This window comes from Mustela lutreola, chromosome 6 (genome assembly GCF_030435805.1).
Source record: "Mustela lutreola isolate mMusLut2 chromosome 6, mMusLut2.pri, whole genome shotgun sequence".
In the NCBI taxonomy this organism is placed as follows: domain Eukaryota; kingdom Metazoa; phylum Chordata; class Mammalia; order Carnivora; family Mustelidae; genus Mustela; species Mustela lutreola.
Genome location: NC_081295.1, coordinates 32,190,520 through 32,212,084, shown reverse-complemented (window position 1 = coordinate 32,212,084; position 21,565 = coordinate 32,190,520). Strand labels below are relative to the sequence as shown.

The window sequence follows — 21,565 nt, the reverse complement described above, 5'->3', positions numbered from 1 at the left end:
TTCACTTTACATCCTTTGGCATCTAGTAAGAGCTCAATGTTTGGTTGAGAAAGACAACACGAAGGAAGGCAAAAGGAGTCTCCTTGATGATAAAGATGTGGTCCATATATGCAATGGCATATTACTCAGCCATCAGAAAGGATAAATATCCACGATTTACATCAACATGGATGAGACTGGAGATTATGCCAAATGAAATACGCCAAGCAGTGAAAGACAATTATCATATGGTTTCACTTATTTGTGGAACAGAAGGAATAGCATGGAGAACATTAGGAGAAGGAAGGGAAAAATGAAGCAGGGGAAATGGAAGGAGGAGATGAACCATGAGAGACTATGGACTCTGGGAAACAAACTGAGGGTTTCAGAGGGGAGAGGGTTGGGGGATGGGCGACCCCTTAATACCCAGGGGTATTAAGGAGAGCACGGATTGCATGGAGCACTGGGGGATATAGGTAAACAATGAATCACGGAACACAACATCAAAAAATCATGTACTGTGTGGTGACGAACATAATAAAATTTTTTTAAAAAGGGAATTTCCTTGGTCAAGTAAAAATTTTTTTAAGTAGAAAAGAAGATTAAGAAAAGATTAGATTTTGCTCATGTATCTCAAATAGAAAAATAGAACAAATAGTTCCATGTTCATGTGTACGGGGGCAACCCCATGAACACAGAGCCATGTACTGAATAGCCAGCCAGTGTACCACAGAGTTTGGCCTGGACTGAATACCCAGGGAAAACTATGACGCAAAGGGAAAAATACATCCTTTCTTACCTTTACCTGGACTTCTTTGGATTCTCCTGGAACAGCTGAGCATGTCATCCAAGGAGGACAGTCTCAAGGACATTAATGTAAACAACACATTATTTACTGGATGGCCATTTCTTATAAACTCTTTTGAGTAGCCAGTAATGCCTGCTTCCAGCTTTAGTGAGTGCTGCTGGCTTTTTCCTGTATTCCACAGTGTGAATTAGATGAGGTTTGCTTGCTCTCCTGCACTAAATAAGGCTGGAATATTCCCGAACAATGCAAGACAAAGCCAGAGACTCTTTTTTTCGAGGATGAAATGTTAACAGAATTTATTCTGCAAAATTCTTTCTTCTGCATTGAAAATAGCTGGGATCATGACCTAAGCCAAAGGCAGACTCTTAGCCAACTGAGTCACCCAGGTGCCCCTATCATAACATTTTAAAGAAAATTTTCACAGGAAGTTGTAAATGTGAATATCAATTGGCATGAAAGCAAAATTAGAATGAAAATAAATAAATGTATAAAATAAAGGCAAAACATGGAAATGGCCAACTATTTGGCACCTGTCAGTGTCACCCAAGTAAAGACACTTCACCCAGGCTACAACAGTGAATTTTAACCTCCAATGCTTTGTGTGACACCTGGAAGCAGCCTCTTTAGTCTTGCCCTCAGCGCCTCCTGAGTATTGAGTCCTAACTCCTCCAGACTATTCCTTTTACCTCAGGTGTATCGGTACCAGCTGAGGATCACCGCCTCTTCAGCAGTCTGAGTCCCAGCTCCCTGGGGCTTTTCCTCCAAACTCGATGGCTCAAATAACCTCAATCTTTTATATTTGTTCTCCCAGCCCTATTCTTTGTGCAATTATTACGTCTATATTCCATTAGTCTTTACTTTTTTAAATTTTCAGCTCTCCAACATCTATGTAATCAACTCCTTACAATTAAATTCTGTATTGACTCAACCCAGTCAGAATGGCTAAAATTAACAAGTCAGGAAACGACAGGTGTTGGCAAGGATGCAGAGAAAGGGGAACCCTCCTACACTGTTGGTGGGAATGCAAGCTGGTGCAGCCACTCTGGAAAATAGTATGGGGGTTCCTCAAAAAGTTGAAAATAGAGCTACCCTACAACCAGCAATTGAACTACTGGGTATTTATCCCAAAGATACAGATGCAGTGATCTGAAGGGGCACATGCACCCCAATGTTTATAGCAGCAGTAGACAAACTATGAAAAGAGCCCAGCTGTCCATCATCAGAAGAATGGATAAAGAAGATATTATATATATATATATATATATATATATATATATATATATATATATATAATGGAATACTATGCAGGCATCAAAAAAAACCAAAATCTTGCCATTTGCAATGACATGGAAGGTAGTGGGTATTATGCAAAGCAAAATAAGTCAATCAGAGATCGGCAATTATCACATGATCTCACTGATATGAGGAATTGGAGAAACAAGACAGAGGCTCATAGGGAAAGGGAGGGAAAAATCAAGATGAAACCAGAGAGGGAGACAAAGCATAAGAGACTCTTAATCTCAGGAAACAAACTGAGGGCTGCTGGGATGGAGGGGGTGGGAGGGATAGGATGGCTGCGTGGTGGACATTGGGGAAGGTATGTGCTATGATGAGTGCTGCAAATTGTGTAAGACTGATGAATCATAGAATTGTACCCCTGAATCAAATAATACATTATATGTTAATTTAAAAAAATTTTTTTAATCTCTATTTTGACACCTATTGTGGTTTTTTGCCTACTGGAGCTTGACTAATACACACATAAAAGAGAACTATGTAGCAGTCGAAAGCACAAATTAGATGTAAACATAAACAACACAAAAAGATATTAAATACACGGTACTGAGTGAAAAAGCAAGAAACAGAAAAAGACATTCAACACAGTGTCATTTACATGAACTAAAAATAAGTCCTTCAGAAAAACAATATGTATTTTCAAGAATACATGCAACTTATTAGAATGGTGGCTTACGGGGGCACCAGGGTGGTTCAGTCAGTTAAGCGTCTGTCTTTGGTTCCTGGGATGGAGCCCCATGTTGGACTCCCTGCTTCTCCCTCTCCCTCTCTTCTCCCTCTCTTCCCTGCTCATGCTGTGTTTCTTGCTATCTCTTTCTTAAATAAATAAATAAATAAATAAATAAAATCTTAAAAAAAAAAGAAGGGCGGTTTATGACAGATAGAAACCAGAGTAGGGTATAGGTATAAGGAGAATGAAGGAAAGAAGGAAGGGAGGGAAGAAGAGAGGACAGATGACAGCTGTGAAAAGGGTTTTGCTTTAAGCAATAATCATAATGTGCCATGCACTGAGATGTATGATTTACTCAACCTTCTGTCCTTGAGAGCGTGAGAATCATGAGTCAATGCTGTTTAAACTTCAAGTGATAAAAACTCAAACTTCAGGGATGGGGGGTGGGGGACGCTGATTTCTTGGCTTAAGTAAGAAAAGAAAAAACTTAGACACAGATGAATCCAGGGGCTCAATTATATCATGTTATGTTACTTTTCTCTGTATTGGTTTCTATCTAGCTTATTCTGAGCACATCAACGCTCCTAGAAGATAAAAGCTTTTATCTTCATATATACAGTATCTGAGCTTTTTTTTTTTTTTTCCTCTTTTCTCATCATTCTGGCCAAAATTATGAGTCTAAATACTCGTCGGCTCTGATTGGTCTGCTCAGGTCATGTGTAGTTCCTGAACCAATCATTATGGGGACAAATAATTCTATTGGCCAATCATGGGTCATTCTCCCTAGCCAGTGGTGTGTGTCATGGAATCTGTTACTGGAAGTAAATTCTTCAATATAACATCAATCTCATTAAAATGTTTCCAACACTGCTCAATTACTAGGGCACTGTTCTTCCAGTAAAAATTTCATATCTGGTACATCACCGAGGTAGAGCAGGTCTTTAAAGAGGACAAAGAACATGACTCATGGCCATGTGGCTTTATTTTAGGAATGCTGTGAATGCCTCTTGCCTAAAATATCTTCCCCATCTGCCAACCACACTCTTAAATTCCAGATTCATTGTTGTGGGCCTGTGACATGGACCCCCCAACTGCTTTGGAAAAAGTAAATGTCTCTTAGCATTTATCAGCTTTTAACACCTTAACATTGATTGCCTTATCAGGTTAATGATGACAGGAAGGTAATAGGGAGGAGTCTCAGAGAGAAGAGTCTAAATGGGTTAAAATATCACAAAGGGCAGACTTGGAACTGTGTGGCCAGAGTGATAGGGAAGAGTGAGGAGAAGGGTGGCAGGTAATAGAATACACTTGAGACACAACCTGCCTGATTCACAAATCCCCTTGGTAAAACTGCTCATAACAGCACTTAACATCTTAGAAGGGGCATCCTCTGAGAAGATGCCCTAACAGGACAAGTTACCTAGTGGGGTAAATTCCATATTTGAGACATGGAGATTGAACAGCTTCTGTCCTGCGTCTACAGGGAAAGAGATTGCTTAAATAAAAGATGGCCACCATGAAGAACCTCAGACTCTCAGAACTCTCCTAAAGTATTTCCAGCTTCTAATAGTTAAGCAAAGACGTCCCTAGGACTCCTGTTGATCTTTTCTATAGACATGGAGGTGCCAGTATCTAAATGGCTCCCCCACCCCACCCCCCCAGCTAATGCAGTAACAGATCGAGCAGTACCCAAAGCTAACATCCCATGTGATTTGGGACAGGATCTTGTCTTTTCCTATAGTGTTCCAACTTTTAACTCCTTGTTACTCAATTTCGTATCTCGCTAGGCTCCATCTTCCTAAAAGTAATTGTAACAATGTATAACTATACGAACTTGTTCCAAAGTTTAGTGAGTAGAGGGAAAGCGATAAAAAGGACAGAGGGAGGGAAGGGAAAAAGAAAGGGAGAAAGGAACACTAGCAGTGGTTATCTACGGGAAAGGGAATATGATGAAAGTACAGAGAGTAAAAAAAGAAAGAAAACCTTTTATCCTGCTTATTGTATTATTACTTGACCTTTGTTTACAGTGATTATGTATTCACGAACCTTTCAGTTTAGAATTCAGTAAAATTTATACTTAATTGATTCTACTAACCAAAATATCTCTGTTCTCACATTTAGGATTGCCCTTGAGGGACACAGGGCCAGCTCTCTCGCCTAAATAATGACCGGATAGAGAAAAGGTGCATCCTATAAATACTGGCACTGCCTGCAGCTTAAGAATAACACTTAAATGATATAAAACCAAGCTGAATAAAAATGCAAAATACTCCAATCCTTTGTTACATCTCCTTTTCTCTTTTTTCAAAATGAATGAACTACTGCTGTTCTTGAGAGTGTCAGAAAGATATAGGTCGGTTATGCCTCTCCCCTGGATGGGTTTCTGTTGGTAATAAATGGTTTTCTGAGAGGTTTGAGTTAAAGCTCTTATGTAAATAGAGAGAGGCTTACATAATGCTCTTTAAACTAGAACTTTGAAGACAATCTGCACTAGGCATATGAAATCTGTCTGTGCTGCAAATGACATCTGAAAACTAACAGGAAACCATCCAAGAAGTGGTTTAAGAAAACAGGAAGAATAAACACCCACAGTTCGAGCTCCTGATCCATCATTCCCCCAAACCTCAACCAGGACCAAATAGTGAATAGGCACCTAAGAGGTGTGTCTTGGGCTTATAGTAATGCTACTAACCAAAGTCTATTTCGGCGGCGCTCAGGAGCATCCTTCATTGTAAATTTCTATGTAAAATTCTCCAGAGGCTGGAGCTGTGCCTTCGGCTCTTTCCCTCACTGTAAGGTTAGACAGTGCATCATCTCGCGGAAGAAGCTAAACTAGTATTGATTTTCCAATTTCTAAAAGGAGTAACCATTTCGAGCAAAAGCACGCTGGGGTGGGGGTGGGGGGTGGTTTGTGTCAAGGAGAAACACGTTTCCAACCGAAAGCGCTGCGGAGAGGGGAAGAGGGAGCTGTGGGGAGCGGAACAGAGGCTTCTCCCTGCCCAAGTAGCGGGGCTGCGAAGTTCTTGCCACAACAGCTGCGACGTTCTAATTCTGTAGACCTGCCAGGAGAGACGTTTCTCTGCCAAAAGAGAAATTTCTGTATTTTCGGGAAGGCGGGAAGGACCATCTTTTATCCGTTTTCACTTTCACCTCACCCACTTTACCCCGGATCCTTACGCCCTCCCTTCCACCCGCCCCTCGCCCCCCCCCCCCACACACCCGGTGAGCAGCAGGTGGGCGGGGAGCAGGGGAGCACGCACGCCGGCTTCGAAACGCCGCCAGACTTTCCCGAGGCCCCCAGCCCTCACCCGACCCGGTGCAGGCGCCCCACCCGGCCTCGGAGCCCAGCCCCGCCGCGGAGCTCCGCAATCCCGGGGCCCCAGGTTGGGCGCGGATCTGAGGCAGGCAAGGTCGAGCCTTGGGTGGGCTAACTTTCAGGTCCATTCCACCCCTGAGCTGGGCTTTCCCTGGCGACTCAGAGAGCGCTAGGTAACTGCCAAGGGGGAGCGTGCGTTGGGCAGAGCGCGCAGGGGCGCCGTGGGGCGGGCGGCCGGAGGGCCCGGAGCGGCCAGAGCGCGGGAGAGAGCCGCCCCTCCTGGGGCCTCCGGGAGCCTCTGCCCTGCGGGGGCCGGCGGGACGCGCCGCTCTCTGCGCAGCCCCTACCGCGGCGACCGTCCCTCCGCGGCCCGACGGCTCGGCGGGAAGGGGAACCCGCAGGCCGAGGCCCCCTCCCTCCCGCATCTGCTGACTTTCCTAACAGCCCCCCTTCCCCTGGCACGTAACACACTATTTGCGACCGCGTAGACTCGCGCTCACGCACGCCTGCCCTTTTCCCCAGAAGCCTGAAAGTGGCTGAATGGAAACACTGACACGTGAAAACTCTATTCTGAGTGACTTAGAATCCGCAGCCTTGAGGTTTTAATCTTGCTCGGCTTGTCCGGCCCGGTGCTCGGGGCAGCTGTCCGAAAGGTCCCGGCAGTCTTTACTGTCCCTGGGGATGAGGAGGCGAGGAGGAAGGGGGAGGAGGAAACGTGAGAGGTCTGGGGCCACATGAAATACCCAAGAGGAAACTCCGAATTCTGATCCCAGGAATTTAAGCCTTTGTGCATTGTTTCCAAACCAAATGTACATGACAGCATTCTTTGAAGTCCTGGGACTCCTGACTTGCATTTTGGAATAAGGGAAGGGACGTGTCATCACAGACCATCTGTGGGGGGCGGGGGGGAGGGTACTGCTTATCCTAATCCTGACATTTCCCTGCCACCCCCACCCCCACCCCTGCTTCATTGGTAACAGGTTTCCAAGTACTGGAGACACACCCACCCACACACCTGACTCACTCTTCACCTGGGGGCCGGGCCAGCCCTGGGTTGGCCCCAGACACGGTCAGACAAGCCATGCTAGCCTCCCTGTCATGGGTGCTTGTGGCTGGCATGGTGTGAGATTTCAAAATATCAGGGCACCGCTGGGAGATGGCAGACAAACCTCTTATGGACCTCTTCAGGAAAGGGGTATGGTTGTCTTGGCCTTTGGTTGTTCCCCACTTAAGAAAACCTTTTTCTTTCTTTCTTTCTTTCTTTTTTTATTTTTTCCTCCGAACACAACATTGAGGATCACTTGCATCCTTGCACTTCTAGCTCAGACGTTTCTGCTCCAAAAGGGTCGGGGGTACATTTTGACGGGACTCTCCTTTCCTCTGCATCCTTGCCACGGAACTTACCACCTAGTTTCCCTGGCCCTAGACTGACTGGTGGCCCAGGCTTCTTTGAGACCGCTGCAAGGGGTCCCTTGAATGCTCCGGGGTCTCTTTGGGGACCGCCCACCAAGCCCCCTGCTCTCCAACTACCACTGGCAGTGGAGAATGAGCTTACTTCTCTGTGATATGACCTCCAGCCAGAGGGCTTTTCATGGCAAAGTCAAGGGGAAAAGAAAAGGAGAGGAATGGAGATGGTGGCTGGACACCCCCAACTCTGACCTCAGAGAAGGAAAATCCTCAACTACTGCCTCTCCCTACCTTGCCCTGTTTTCCAGACACCTGGAAATGAAAATGGAAATTGTTTGATATATGAGGAGACGTTATCTAATTAGGGCGTAAGAAATTTAATCTTTCCAGCATGCAGGTCATATAATTAATGTTAATTTAACGCTCAAATTCTCAGTCATTAATTTTTATTCTCTTAAATGCAGTTTGGCAGGGGCCCCTGATCCATGGCAATGGATTTTACTGGATGTGAAAGCACACTTGGTCTTAGGAGTGACTCACCGCAGACCTTCCTATCCCAATAACAAGATCACATCATGTATGCATTATTAAGCCTCATAATTGAACGGTCCATAGTTTGCATATCAGACTATTAAAATAATGTGTTTTGCTTTTCTCTGAACACGTATTGTTCAAGCCTCTGCGAATATGTGGCGATTCTGATAATTATCACCAAATTACTGCAAATGTTCTCTTCATTAACATGATTTCTTTCAAGCATTTTTTAAAATGTGAATGTTATTATGAATTAAGGAACTTCTTACAAAGTTGTGTGAACTTATTATTTTTTTTAAGGGACTTGTCACTGGGAAGGAAAGGATGTATTTTAAATGGAGAAGGGAGGAAAAAGCTCTTGACTATGCCTTTCAAATGGCTTCCTCTGGTCAAATAAAAGTTTTCTCTCTAGTTTTTCAGGCAACTTCTAGGCAAGAGACAGAGAGAAGAGAGACAGAGAAATACATTTTTTAAAAAGAGAGAGGAGGGAAGAAGAAGAGAGAATTTAAAAGCCACAGGAGAGTAAGAGAATTAATTTTTTAAAGTCCCTACTATCCTGTGCCCTTCTGGTGTAGACAATTTGTTCCCACAAATAATAGTCTAACTTTTTACCTGACCTAGAGTATATTCATATCCTCCATTTTAAATATACCAACTCAAAATTTCCTAACGATACCATCTCACCATTAACTAAATACCTTCCCGTAGCTATTCTGAGCTGTACTGTTGGGGAGAAACTATAAGCCGTAAAGAGCCTTTTATTGTAAACTTTCCTCAACACAGTTTTCAAAGTTGAATAGCAAGACATTAAAAAAAAAAAAAAAACACTACTGCAAAATAAAAGTCTTTTTTAAATGTGAAAATTTTCTCATACACTCCCCCACGCCTCTCTAGTGAAATTTTCCTTTGAGTGATTTTTAAACTTCTAACAAACAGGTCTCTCTGCTGCTGGTATTGTCGCCCCTTCCCGGTACAGCGTCGTGCAGCGCGCAGGTCGCTCTCCTCCGACGGCGCTCCCAGCGCCCAAACGTGGCCATCAGCCCCGGCGAAGAGGGGGTTTCACCCACTGGGAAAGTCTCAGGAGTTTGAGGTTGTGAGGTTTTTCCTAAATAAAAGACGTCACCTCGGGTGCGAGCGAGTAGGGGGAGGGGGCAGAAAGAGAGAGGGAGAGAGAGTTGTGGCTAGTGCATTCCGCCCGCTCCAACAGTAACCTGCTTGGCCGTTCCCTGCGGGGCTGGATACCCCCTCCCCAGGCTCGGTCCCCAGATCCTTCTGGCCCCTCTCCTCGAGCCTGCGGTCAGCTCTCCCGGGAAGGGGTGCCAGGCCCCGGGCGGCACTTTTATTTTGGCTGAGAAGAGAGAACACTGCTCCCAGGCCCGCAGAAGGCGAACTGAGCCCTTCTGTTTGGATTTCCCTCCTCGCTATAGCAACCAGCAGCATCCGGACAAAAATGCGCCCTCCCTGGACAATGGCCCGGCCTCCCGCTTCTCGCCCTCGTCTTCCTCCACCGGATCGCAGCCAGGACCTGCCTAGGAGCTCAGTGGCTCAGAGGCAGGGAACGCCCCCACCCCCATCCCGCTCAGTTCCCTAGCAGTCCTTCTCGAGGTCAGGCCAGGGCGCGGGGACGCCGCAGCCCCTTCACACTTACTAGGGCTGATCTCCCACCCCCCACCCCCTCCAGGCGGAGGCAGAGACACAGAACCTCCTGGCAGAGCTCGGGAGCTCCCACCGCCGAGTTCTCCGCAGGATTGTGAATGGTTGGATGGTCCTAAGGAGCACAAACTCCAGTTGCCTTCCCCCCCCCCCCGAATTAAAAAATTATTAGTATAATGCGCAAAGCGGACTACTCCCTGCCTCCCCCCCACCCACCCGCACGCACTCGCATTCACGTAAATATAAGCATCCTAAACCACGATCCCAGCCATGATCTCTGACTTTTTCTTTCACTCTCCCAAGGTTAATTAGGTTCCCCTCCACGAACTGAGCTCCGTGCCTATTCATTATTCTCTCCCTCTGACCTAGGGCGTTAATATGATCAGGCCTGTGACTCGGCCGTGTCCTGTGTTCCTCCTTTGCATTTAATGTTGGGACCCGGCTGCCCTAGATTACCATCGAAAACTCGAAGGAAAGACAAGAGGAGCGAGCCGTTCTCATTGATCCATCCTGCCTAAAGCTTCCTCTTCCTACGCCGTCTTCCGGACGATGCCACTCTTTATATCACCAGGACCCACATTCTGGATATCTGCCTTAAAAAAAAAAAAAAAAAAAAAAAAAAAAAAAAAAAAAAAAAAAAAAAAAGTAGTCATCCTTAACTTTGTTAAGTCCAGAGGTGCCTAGAATGACAGATCTAAAACTCAGAAACCGAGGAGAAAGTCCTGGCCCACAGCTACTACCGCTGTGGTTAACTGCCCTTGAGAAAAACTTCGCTCGGATGCATCACCCCTCCCCTGCTAGATGAGATCCCCCGGACACTAACAACACAATTGTCAAGTGCATTCGTACACTTTAGAAGGGATTTGCATTCCTGATCTGGGCAGCCAGAAACAAAAAACCGAAGCCCAAGATCAACCTAACAGCCGCCTTGTTTCGCCCAGCGATCAAAACCCACCCCTGGCCGTTGGACGCCGCACCAGTGAAATAGCTGAGGACGCCTTTCCCCTGCGCCTCTCCGCAGGTGTGTGCGGGTGCTCTCGCCCCTCGCCTTCCGCTTCTCAAATTACTCCAGAGCATAAGAAAGGGAACTGACTGCGGCAAGAGCTTCATTTTCAAATGCTTTAGATAGAGTTAAGGAGGTTTGTGTTGAAATCCCTTTAATTTATCAAAGATTGGCATTCCTTTCTGGTAGGAGCTATCCACCTGCTTTAAGACAGGGGTGTGGGGAGGTGGAGGTGGGCACCCTCGGGCTCTATTGCTAGGAAGTCATTAGCCCTTTAAAAACAAAATTCCTGGACGGGAACTAGGAACCACCAATTACCTTCTGTTCTGTTCCTGATATTTCAATATAAACAAGCTGTATTAACTCTAAATAGAATTTATCTTGCACACTGATAGAACGTGTCCCTTATGCTTTCTCCCCAGTAAGGCCTTATATTCACCACTCAAAATTTAGCAGGCTTCCTTTGATAAATTACTCAAAGTAATCCCTGAAACAGCCAGATTGCTTGGGTGATGTGGTTTCAGAAGTCTTCAAACCGTGCCTGTCTATAAAATATTCACTTGTGGACTACAAAGGGGGGATCATTTTTAATGACAAGATTCAGAACTGGAAGTAAAGGGGGAAAGGGATTAATATCCATGAATTCAAATAATTTCATTTCAAATACTGAACTTAGAACGTTACATCTCACTGGTTTGCACAGTATTGAAGATAAAATAGAATCATCTATATGTGAGGTGTGGACAAACAGATTTGCCAAGCAAAGGAAGGATGGAAGTTTCAACTTTCAGAAAACTTTTCCTTCTTCGGGACCATTTATGACATAGAGATAGATCCACATTTATGATATAGAGATAGATACAAAATACACGGATAGACAGTAATTTATATAATTCTGCATGAGGTTTTTTAATTTGAGGAGATAATGTGATGCTACACAATTAAAGATATTAATTTCTGTTTTTTTAAGAAGTTCAATGTTTGTGTTTCTCATAGGAATTGACACCTTGAAAATGCATTTTCCAGGCTCCTTGTAAATGCATCTTCAAGCCTGCAGTTCTTGAAGCTTTCAGGAGCTTTTCATTAAAGCAGCCAGCTGGCTCTTTGAGTGGATTGGCTGTTTAGAGCTGCAGTTCTAAAGTAGGAGCCTCAGTTTTGACATTCTGTAGGCCCTTAGCAAAGAAGTTCCATTCAAATGCAGGGGAGCTATCCACCAAATAAAACATAATCTGGGGCTAGCTGGAGAATAGAAAGGGCAGGAATGAATGACTGTGGGTGGGGGTGGGGAGGAGGTGGAGGGAGGGGGAGAGGTAGAGAAGGAGGGGGAAGCAGGAGGAGTGGGAAAAGAAGGGATTAAAATAATCTTCCTCCAAGGTGGATACACTACAAAGGAAACACCAGTAGTTTTACCCAAATTTAAGCCAGTTGCCACTTCCTAAGAAATTTCCCTTTGTTTCCTGATTTCTATTATCATGGGAATACATAAATACATTAAAATCTATCAAATGAATACTGTCTCATCTGTATTTTAATAACTGTTCCTTTCGGCACAATGTATGGGAATGATTATGGTGGGTTTTTTGCCAAGTCCTGGTACACAGAAATAAATAAATGATATTTAACATATAGTGTGGGTGTGTTTAGTAGATGAATGAGTTAATAAATTACGTTCATGTTAGAGTGCATGGATTGATACCATTACTGTTATTCGAGTGAAGACTTTGGGGGCCATGGGTTAAGGTGCTAGGCCCAGATCACTCTTTAAAGGAGTGAGACAGTGTGGAAATAAAATAGGGGTCTCCTTGGTTTATTCGGATACCTTGAGCTGTTTCCTCTGTATGCAAGGCACCGGGACAGTCCGCACCACTTCTACAAACCAGTCCAGGTCAGGACTCCGAAGGAGCACAGCCCTTCCTGGGACCTAGGGGAAGGGCACGGGCTAGCACCGTTTCTAGCATCTCTTCTTAGGGTGCCTCAAGCCTGTTCTCGCGAAAAGGGCTCCAGGGACCCTGCAGCCGCCCCCAGGCTGCGAGGCCCCCATGAACTGCCTGCTCAGCCATTGTCCTAGAGAGTGATCTCAGGGAGCTGTACTGGAGTGAGGGAGATATCAAGACACCTTGTCAGTTCAAAGCATTTTAGGGTTGTTTGAAATCCTCTCCACGTCAACGTAAGCAGCCTCTGTATTTGAACAGCTGCTTTGAACAGTGAAAGGGAATGAGCTGAATCAAAACCTGGAGGTGTCTCCCCGAGACACCTTCAACGTGCTTTTTATGAGGGTTGGAGAAAGGCAGGCAGACCTGCAGACTCTGCCCTGGCAGGGTCAGCAGCAAAGAAAGGAGCCCGCGACGGTGGGAGGGGGAAAGGAAAGACGGAGAAGCTCCCATCTGGAGCTAAAATCCCCGATAGTCTGGGTTCCCAGAGCCCCAGGGAGGAGTCGCGCCGGGAGGCAGACAGGAAGCTGAGGCTACCCAGGACCCGGCGGCGTTCGCGCCACCCGGGCCTCCGGCGACAAGCTGGAAGTCGGGGGAAGCGCGGGGGGAGGTGGTACACAGAGCCCTAGTGCGCGCCCAGCCCTGCCCGCCCGGCGATTGGCCCGGCTCCGAGGTTGGGGGTGGGGTGCAGAGGCTGAGGCCCGGGGGTTGGGTACTGCTTTGTGTACTCCCGGGGATTTACTGGGTGTATTAATCCCATAGAACTACCCGGGTTACCCTGTTGGGAACGTTTTGGAGCCAACGCCTGCCAGCGAAATGAGGTGGGGGCGGGTGGGGTGGAGTAGAGACCCGGAACCTCAACATAGTATGGATCTCAGAGTGGAAATCGCCAGTGAAGTCCCGTTGCAGACAGGAAGTTTTGATGCACACGTGCAGCATATCCTTGCCCGCACCCCTGCTCCCCCGCACGACCCCGCGCCCTTGGCCATGGGTTGGGGGAAGTGAGCAGAAGAAGAGGACGGTGGGGATACTTGTAAACTGACTCGGAGCCCAGCCGCCTCGGTTCTCTCAGAGATGCGTCTGGAAACCCTTTTCTTCCCTGACTGTATCACCCCAAGGGCTGCAAAGGGCCTTGTCCCTTGAGAAATGTGAAATCAAATCCAGAGAATAGCAGACACCTGCCCTGGTTGGGGGAAGAGGGGGAGGTGAGATGCTGAGTATCCTGACACTGCCCTTCCCGGCGGCCGCTGGATTCTTCCATCTGAGGATCTCTGAGTTTTCCGAGCAGAGAGGCGGGGGTGGGGTGGGGTGGGGCAGAGGGGAGAGGCAGGCCCGGACCGGACGCGACTGGCACGCTGCCCGAGCGCTCCCAAAGCCCCAGCAGAGCCGCACGCCCCGCGCGGGGAACTCCGGGCTGCCGTCGCGAGGAGGCGGTCCTGCCCGCCGCCCAGCCCCTCCGCTCCCAGTATAGGAGCCTCAGGCGCCAGCCGCCGAGTCTGCGCGCTCTGAGGCTAGGACTTTTTCTTTTTTTCCTAGCGGGGCAAAGTTATGGGATTCCTAGCAGCCCCCAGGCGCGCGGCCTGAGTGGCTCCGCGCTTGCGCTGGAACCAAGCGCCACTCCGTGTGTGTCCTCGCCTCGCCGCGCGGGTGCGCGCGTGGGGGGATGCAGGTCCGTCCGGTTGGCGGCCTGTGGGATCGCCCCTCCCCTAACCATTTCTCTCTCTCCCACACACACACTCTCTCATAAACACAGGGCACGTGGAAATCCTCAGCCAAAGCGCCTTGCCCGGGCGGGTGCTCAACGTGGTGATTTATAAACAGCTCAGCCACTCCCCGAAGAGCTCGTTCCTCGTTAGTCGTGATGAATTCTCTGGCCCGCTCCACTTTGCTGTCTAGATTAAGATGCTCGGAGGCCCCAAAGTGCTCCCCTTGAGCGTTGTTTTGGCTTCCTTCACGAACACAAGACCACCGGCAGCGCCAGCGCTGCAACGCGAAGGGCGAAGGGTGAGAGGTGGGGACGCGATTCACTTTCCCTGGGGTCTTTTTTTTTTTTTCCCCTCTTCCCAGCAGCAACTTTTGATTCTCTTCGCAGCATCCGCGCCCTTCACTTGGCCCTTCTTGGTGGTCCCACTGCGCCAGCCTGGGTCCGTGCCTGAGTGTCTCCTACCCCGCTCGCAGGCTCCTAAACCCGCGGCAGGCACCTGCTCCGGGCGGCTGGGGAACGGACCGCGCGACGCGCTCGCGCTGGGTAGAGCGGCGCAGCCAGCGTACGGTCCCACAGTCTTGTTCTGGAGTTCAAGGCTGAAGGCTAAGCCCGGAGCTTCTTCGCTAGCGAGCGCCTGAGAGCTGAGTTAGACCAGCCCCACCCGCTGGCGCCCGTAGAAGTTACTAATTAGGAAGATTCCCCTAGCATCAGCCCATTTTCCTTCACACACCGGTCCACCCTTTCGAAGCAGCTAACGGAAAAGTTGCATCGAAAAACGCCTGCCGCTCTGGGAAGCGAGTACGCAGTCCCAGATCTCGGGTTCCCGGAGCGGCCCTCGGTGCCGCCACCGCACCCGGAGACGGAGCACCTTTAGCCTGCACTCCCGCAGCCTTGCACCAGGCAAAGGTCCGCCCTTCCTGGCTCCTGGTTTACTAAACCAAAAACTGTGTGCGCGCCCCAGTGTGTGAATCTGACGGAGACTTTCTGAGTTTTGTTTTGTTTTCAGTCCAGGCCGCTGCGCTGTCAGAGCGAGCAGTTCCGCGCCTTTACAGGAGTTCTCACTAGCGGACGAGCCTAGGCTGAGCCAGCCTCTCAAGGGGTCCCCGCTCAGGGGCTGGGAGACAACTGGGCCTGGAACCTAAAGGGAAGAGAGCCTGCGCTAGCGGCGGGTTGGACGGGAAAGAAGAGGACCTTTGCTGGGGGCAAAAGTGTCCGCACGTCTTGGAGCACGTGGACACTGAAAATTTAACCTTGGGGGCGGGGGGGGGGGAGGAGACTTCAACAGGGGGACAAGTCTGGCTTCTGGCTCTAGGTTTAAGAAACACTGGTGTGTGTGTGTGTGTGTCCCAAGGTGAATAAATATGGGACTACCCCTGGCTCCCTGAGACTCTGCCTTTCTTTTTCTCTCTCCTTCACCCCCCACCCCAGCCCTAATAGGAAGAGAAGGTAGACCCACACACACACCCGCCACCTCCCCCCCACACATCCGAGTCTTCCAAGTGGCTGTGGTCGAAAGAGGGCTGAGGCCGCCCCACCACCAACACCCCCGCGAGGCCAGCACCCCGCCGCCACCCCAACCCCCCCACACACCCCGCGCCCAGCTTGTCTGCTAGGGAGACAGATGGGGGGCGGGGCTCATCCAAGAGGGGCGGAGGAGCCCCGGGGTTGGGGAGCTAGGGTGGTGAGAACTAAGAGAATCTGAATTGGGTGGAGAGGGGGAACTGGAGGAGGGCTGAGAGGACTCGGCGCCCGGGGGCGGGAGGGAGGAGGAGGGGGCACCTCTACGCCAATCAGTGGCGCCGGCCTGGGAGGTTGCTAGCGGTATCCACGTAAATCAAAGGGCGCGGAGCCAATGGGAGGGGGCGGAGGGGGCGGGGCCCAGGCGCGTGCCGCTGCGAGCTGGCGCTGCCAAGAGAGCGGGAGAGAGCTGGAGAGAGCAGGGAGAGGGGGGAGCGCGGAGCTAGTCAGAGAGTGAGCGAGAGCAAGAAGGAGGGAGAGGAGGAGAAAGAGAGCGAGGGCGGGCGGGAGGCGGCGGCGGCAGCAGCAGTAATAGCAGGAGCAGCAACAGAAGGCGTCGGAGCGGGCGTCGGAGCTGCCCGCTGGGGGAGAGAGGGAGGAGAGAGAAAGAGAGCGAGCGAGCAGAGGAGCCCGAGGCGAAAAAGTAACTGTCAAATGCGCGGCTCCTTTAACCGGAGCGCTCAGTCCGGCTCCGAGAGTCATGGCGACCGCAGCGTCTAACCACTACAGCCTGCTCACCTCCAGCGCCTCCATCGTGCACGCCGAGCCGCCGGGCGGCATGCAGCAGGGCGCGGGGGGCTACCGCGAGGCTCAGAGCCTGGTGCAGGGCGACTACGGCGCGCTGCAGAGCAACGGGCACCCGCTCAGCCACGCTCACCAGTGGATCACCGCGCTGTCCCACGGCGGCGGCGGCGGGGGCGGTGGCGGCGGCGGCGGGGGCGGGGGCGGCGGCGGGGGCGGCGGCGACGGCTCTCCGTGGTCCACCAGCCCCCTGGGCCAGCCGGACATCAAGCCTTCGGTGGTGGTACAGCAGGGCGGCCGCGGCGACGAGCTGCACGGGCCAGGCGCCCTGCAGCAGCAGCACCAGCAGCAGCAACAGCAGCAGCAACAGCAGCAGCAGCAGCAACAACAGCAGCAGCAGCAGCAGCGGCCGCCGCATCTGGTGCACCACGCCGCCAACCACCACCCGGGGCCCGGGGCATGGCGGAGCGCCGCGGCCGCAGCGCACCTCCCGCCCTCCATGGGAGCGTCCAACGGCGGCTTGCTCTACTCGCAGCCCAGCTTCACGGTGAACGGCATGCTGGGCGCCGGCGGACAGCCGGCGGGGCTGCACCACCACGGCCTGCGGGACGCGCACGACGAGCCGCACCACGCCGACCACCACCCTCACCCGCACTCGCACCCGCACCAGCAGCCGCCGCCGCCGCCACCCCCGCAGGGCCCGCCGGGCCACCCCGGCGCGCACCACGACCCGCACTCGGACGAGGACACGCCGACCTCGGATGACCTGGAGCAGTTCGCCAAGCAGTTCAAGCAGCGCCGGATCAAACTGGGATTTACCCAAGCGGACGTGGGGCTGGCGCTGGGCACCCTGTACGGCAACGTGTTCTCGCAGACCACCATCTGCAGGTTTGAGGCCCTGCAGCTGAGCTTCAAGAACATGTGCAAGCTGAAGCCTTTGTTGAACAAGTGGTTGGAGGAGGCGGACTCGTCCTCGGGCAGCCCCACGAGCATAGACAAGATCGCAGCGCAGGGGCGCAAGAGGAAAAAGCGGACCTCCATCGAGGTGAGCGTCAAGGGGGCTCTGGAGAGCCATTTCCTCAAATGCCCCAAGCCCTCGGCCCAGGAGATCACCTCCCTCGCGGACAGCTTACAGCTGGAGAAGGAGGTGGTGAGAGTTTGGTTTTGTAACAGGAGACAGAAAGAGAAAAGGATGACCCCTCCCGGAGGGACTCTGCCGGGCGCCGAGGATGTGTACGGGGGGAGTAGGGACACGCCACCACACCACGGGGTGCAGACGCCCGTCCAGTGAACTCGAGCGGGGGGAGGGGCAGAGCGCGGGGCTCCCCCTCCCCTACGGTCCACGGCCCTTTCCCGGCCCCCTTGTTCCCTCTCTAACTTCTGATTGTTCTTTTATTTTAATTATTATTTCCCCGTCCCTTAAAAAGAAAAAAGTAATAATAAGGAAAGCAACTAAGGCACTGGACTATCCTTTAAACGATAGCAGGTGTAATGATGTGTTTTGACCTTTACAGGCTAGTACCCAGGCAATGGAGTGGAGTGTCTCATAGAGAGAGTGAGGAGAGAGTGTGTAATAGAGAGAGAGAGAGAGAGAAAGAGAGATGGCAAGCACTGAGTTAAATACCTGGCAAAACTAAATAAATTACCAAAAAGAAAAAAAAAAAATCCACCAAACCGTGATAAACACAAACAGCTTCCTGATGCTCAGAGTTGGCACATGCTGCTGTGTTGATTCAATGTGGATCCTCATCAGGAAAGAGGGGAAAATACACATGTTCTTTGATGTAGTCAGAATTTAACCACATAAATTTGCACTGCAGGAAAATTGAAGTTTACATGAACAAATTCATGAACGTATCTTTCTTTTCAATTTTGAAATTGCCGGGTTTTGTTTGGTTTTGTTTTGTTTTATTCAGCAGAGAGAGTTGAAGCCAGCTCTTGGCTACTCTCCATTTCCAACGCTCTCGCGTTGCCCCTTGTTCTTCTCACTGTTTGTGAACTTTGGTTACCTTCGCCCCCCCCACCTGACCCCAACATTGGTGTACCATCTATTTGGTTCTTTTACCAAAGCAAAAATGATTGGCTTCATACAAAATAAAGCATTCTCTGCTTTCAGGAAACGTGCATGGTCTACCCGCTTTATCCAAGGCAAAAATCCGGTTTGGAATACAAAAAAAATGAGTCAAGCATTGGTTTTTGTTACCAGCCACAAAGTAAACTTCATTTTCAGGCAGTGTTTCTGGGGGAGGTTGTGGAGGGGAGAAAAAGAAAAATCGATAGTGAGTGACTGATTGCTTCATTTTATCAGGCGGGCCCATTGTGAAAGAGCTCAGAGGAAGTGTGGAGGTTAAATATATTTCCAGAGTTGTCCAACAGAAAGTGGCACTTTGAAGAGAACTAGGGAAATATATATCTTCAGAAACCCCTGTATAGTTCTCTGCCTTCGGTTTTAATAACTTAATTATGAGGAATTATTTGTGCTGACAGCAGCAGTTAAACTTTGTTCCTCTAATAGCTTTTTTTTTTTTTTTAGCATAAAGAAAATAATCTGGGAACTTAATGGTGTATGCATAGACTGTTTCTTACCACACAAATACCCACATGAATAAGAGAATATCTCCACTCTAGACTGGTTTTGTCTTCACTAGCTCATTTGTTTATCAAATCACATTTAGGGTCCCACACCCTCTTCTCATAATTTATTACAGAAAATACCAGTTTGACCTGGACAGCTTTTCCCCTCTCTTTCACTAAGGAAGCCAAATGAACTGGGAAAAAATGCTATTTTCTATCCTTCCTTTTCTCCCTTTGTTAATAGTTTTAAGTGCGTTTTTTTACCTTACCTTGATGGAAAATGGTTAACTTCCATAACAAAAGACTCTACTGGGAAGTGTAGGTGAAAAAACTTCTAACTGTATTGAAAATAAATACCATTAAACTGTGATCAGTTAAAATATTTAAAAATAATCAGCACAAAAGGGCGCTCAAAGGGAAAACACTTTTTATTAATCTTAAAAGTTTGGGGCTTTTTTTTTCTGGTTAAGTATTAGGCAAATTTTTATTTAAAAAAATAAATTCTCAGTACCATAAAATTATGATTCAGCATCAAGATTAGCACTGCACTCAGTAGTTAAGGTTTTAGGAAATATGCTTTATATTGTCTTTTCAAACACCTGTGATTGTTTCATTTTCAATGTTTTTGCAAGATAAATGATGACTTATAATGGGCATATTTATTTGCCTGTATTTCATTTCCCCCAACGAATGTCACAAGGAGATGGGCACGGAGTTGCTGCTTCGGGGTGCGTCACGCTGCTTGTTCCTGAGGTGTGGGGACTGGCCTTTAGTGAAGCAATCCAGAGCGGGGCAAATAGCCAATGGTAAAGGGAGGAAATGAATTTTCAGATTCTTATTACCAAGTGAGTAAGGTCAGATGCTGGAGTTCAGGGGACCTGTCCATAGCTCCTCTGACTCTCATAGGTTTACTAAGACGAAAGTTACCACTGAACCTTACCACTATGTATATATGTTTAATATCTGTCTTTTGAAATGCAGAAATAGTTTAAATGTTTCTTTGTCTATTTTTCTTTTTTTTAATGCTACCCAGGGAAATATTTTCATATCATTTTTAAGTGGCCTGCCTCAATGTATATTTATTTCTTTCAAAGCAAAAAGGTTCTGGAAACTGTTTTTCTGTAGCTTTAAATGAGTAGATGAGCAAAATCTATATGGGATGTAATTTTTTTTTTTTTGTTCAGTCTCTTTAAGAATACTTTGTTTTGGTACATTTGGTTGTGCTTGTGGGGAAAATAAAAACGCAGAGATCCTTATATATTTATGTTAAAGTAATATTTTATTATCTACATAAAACAGAAATGCACAATACCTTCATAGTTTGTTCTAATTATTGAAATATCTTTATTTTATTTTTAAAGATAGTGCCAAGTTTTAAGGGGGGGAGAAAACCCTAGACCTTATACTGACTGAGTTGAGTTGTGTGTAAAATACTTCCCTTCCTTTATACTTCATAAAGTTTTGGAATAAATTTTATGCGTATACTGCCAGGTTTCATGTTTATAACTTTCAGAGCTTTTTTTTTTTTTTTTTAAGAGAGACTACTGTTCTGATTCTTTTTCACTTTTCATTGCAAAAAACTATCAGTCCCAGACCTTTCAGTCACTACACCTATAGCATTAAATTGAAATGGTCATTGGGTTTGAGCTTCCATTTGTTTGCCATTTCATGGTCTGACAAAGAGATGTTTATCCCTTTTAAATAAATGCAGATATCCCTACATCTTTCCAGGTCACCTTTACCTTAACTGATTGTGCTTTTTTTTTTTTTTTTTTTTTTGAGAGCATCAGTGGAACTAGGTGGACTTTAATCTTTATGCACATGTGCTCACGTTATTTGGTATCTAAAAATGCAAAGCTTAGTTAAAGGTATTATTCTTTTTAATAAATAACAAGTATCTTTCAACAAAGAGTATCTCTGACAGTATGCAAAATGTGTGTTTACCAAGTGATTATTGGTAGATCCTATGTATTACTTCTGTTAGATTTTGAGGGAAAAATAGGTTTTGCAATGGTCTATACAGTAGTGTCTGTTTCTCTTCAGGCAAGCAAACAGGCTCTAAAACAGGGTGAGAAAAAAAAGGGGGGGGGGAGAATGTATGGAAGACATTCAAGGCTGTGATGCTAATCACAGATTGTTTCAGATATTCTTAGAGAGAACGTTATACCTACCAAAATCAGTTTAGGGTTAGTGCAACATCCAAGCAGTGTTTGGTTAGTTTACAAGTTTGCTGATGTATTTAAAGTCCTCCTTGGAACACTGGTTTAAGTATAAATGTCCATTTTGAAAGGCAGTTTCTGGGCTTATTACATCTGATCATCTTTTCTAACTCCTAGTCAATATTACACAGGTCCCAAACAGATTCAGCCAAATGATCTTATCAATAGTCTGAACGAGAAGTGACAGAAAGAAGAAGTGTTTTGTGACCGC

The 21,565-nt window shown here is 48.1% G+C and overlaps 1 protein-coding gene across 1 annotated transcript; it reads left to right on the top strand.

The window, feature by feature from the left end:
* The first annotated feature begins 16,247 nt into the window (after nt 1–16,247).
* POU3F2 (POU class 3 homeobox 2) lies at nt 16,248–20,519 on the top strand. Its single transcript, XM_059177029.1, has one exon. The coding sequence runs from the start codon at nt 16,521–16,523 to the stop codon at nt 17,850–17,852; it is 1,332 nt and encodes a 443-aa protein (XP_059033012.1). The 5' UTR covers nt 16,248–16,520; the 3' UTR covers nt 17,853–20,519.
* The last annotated feature ends 1,046 nt before the right edge of the window (nt 20,520–21,565 follow it).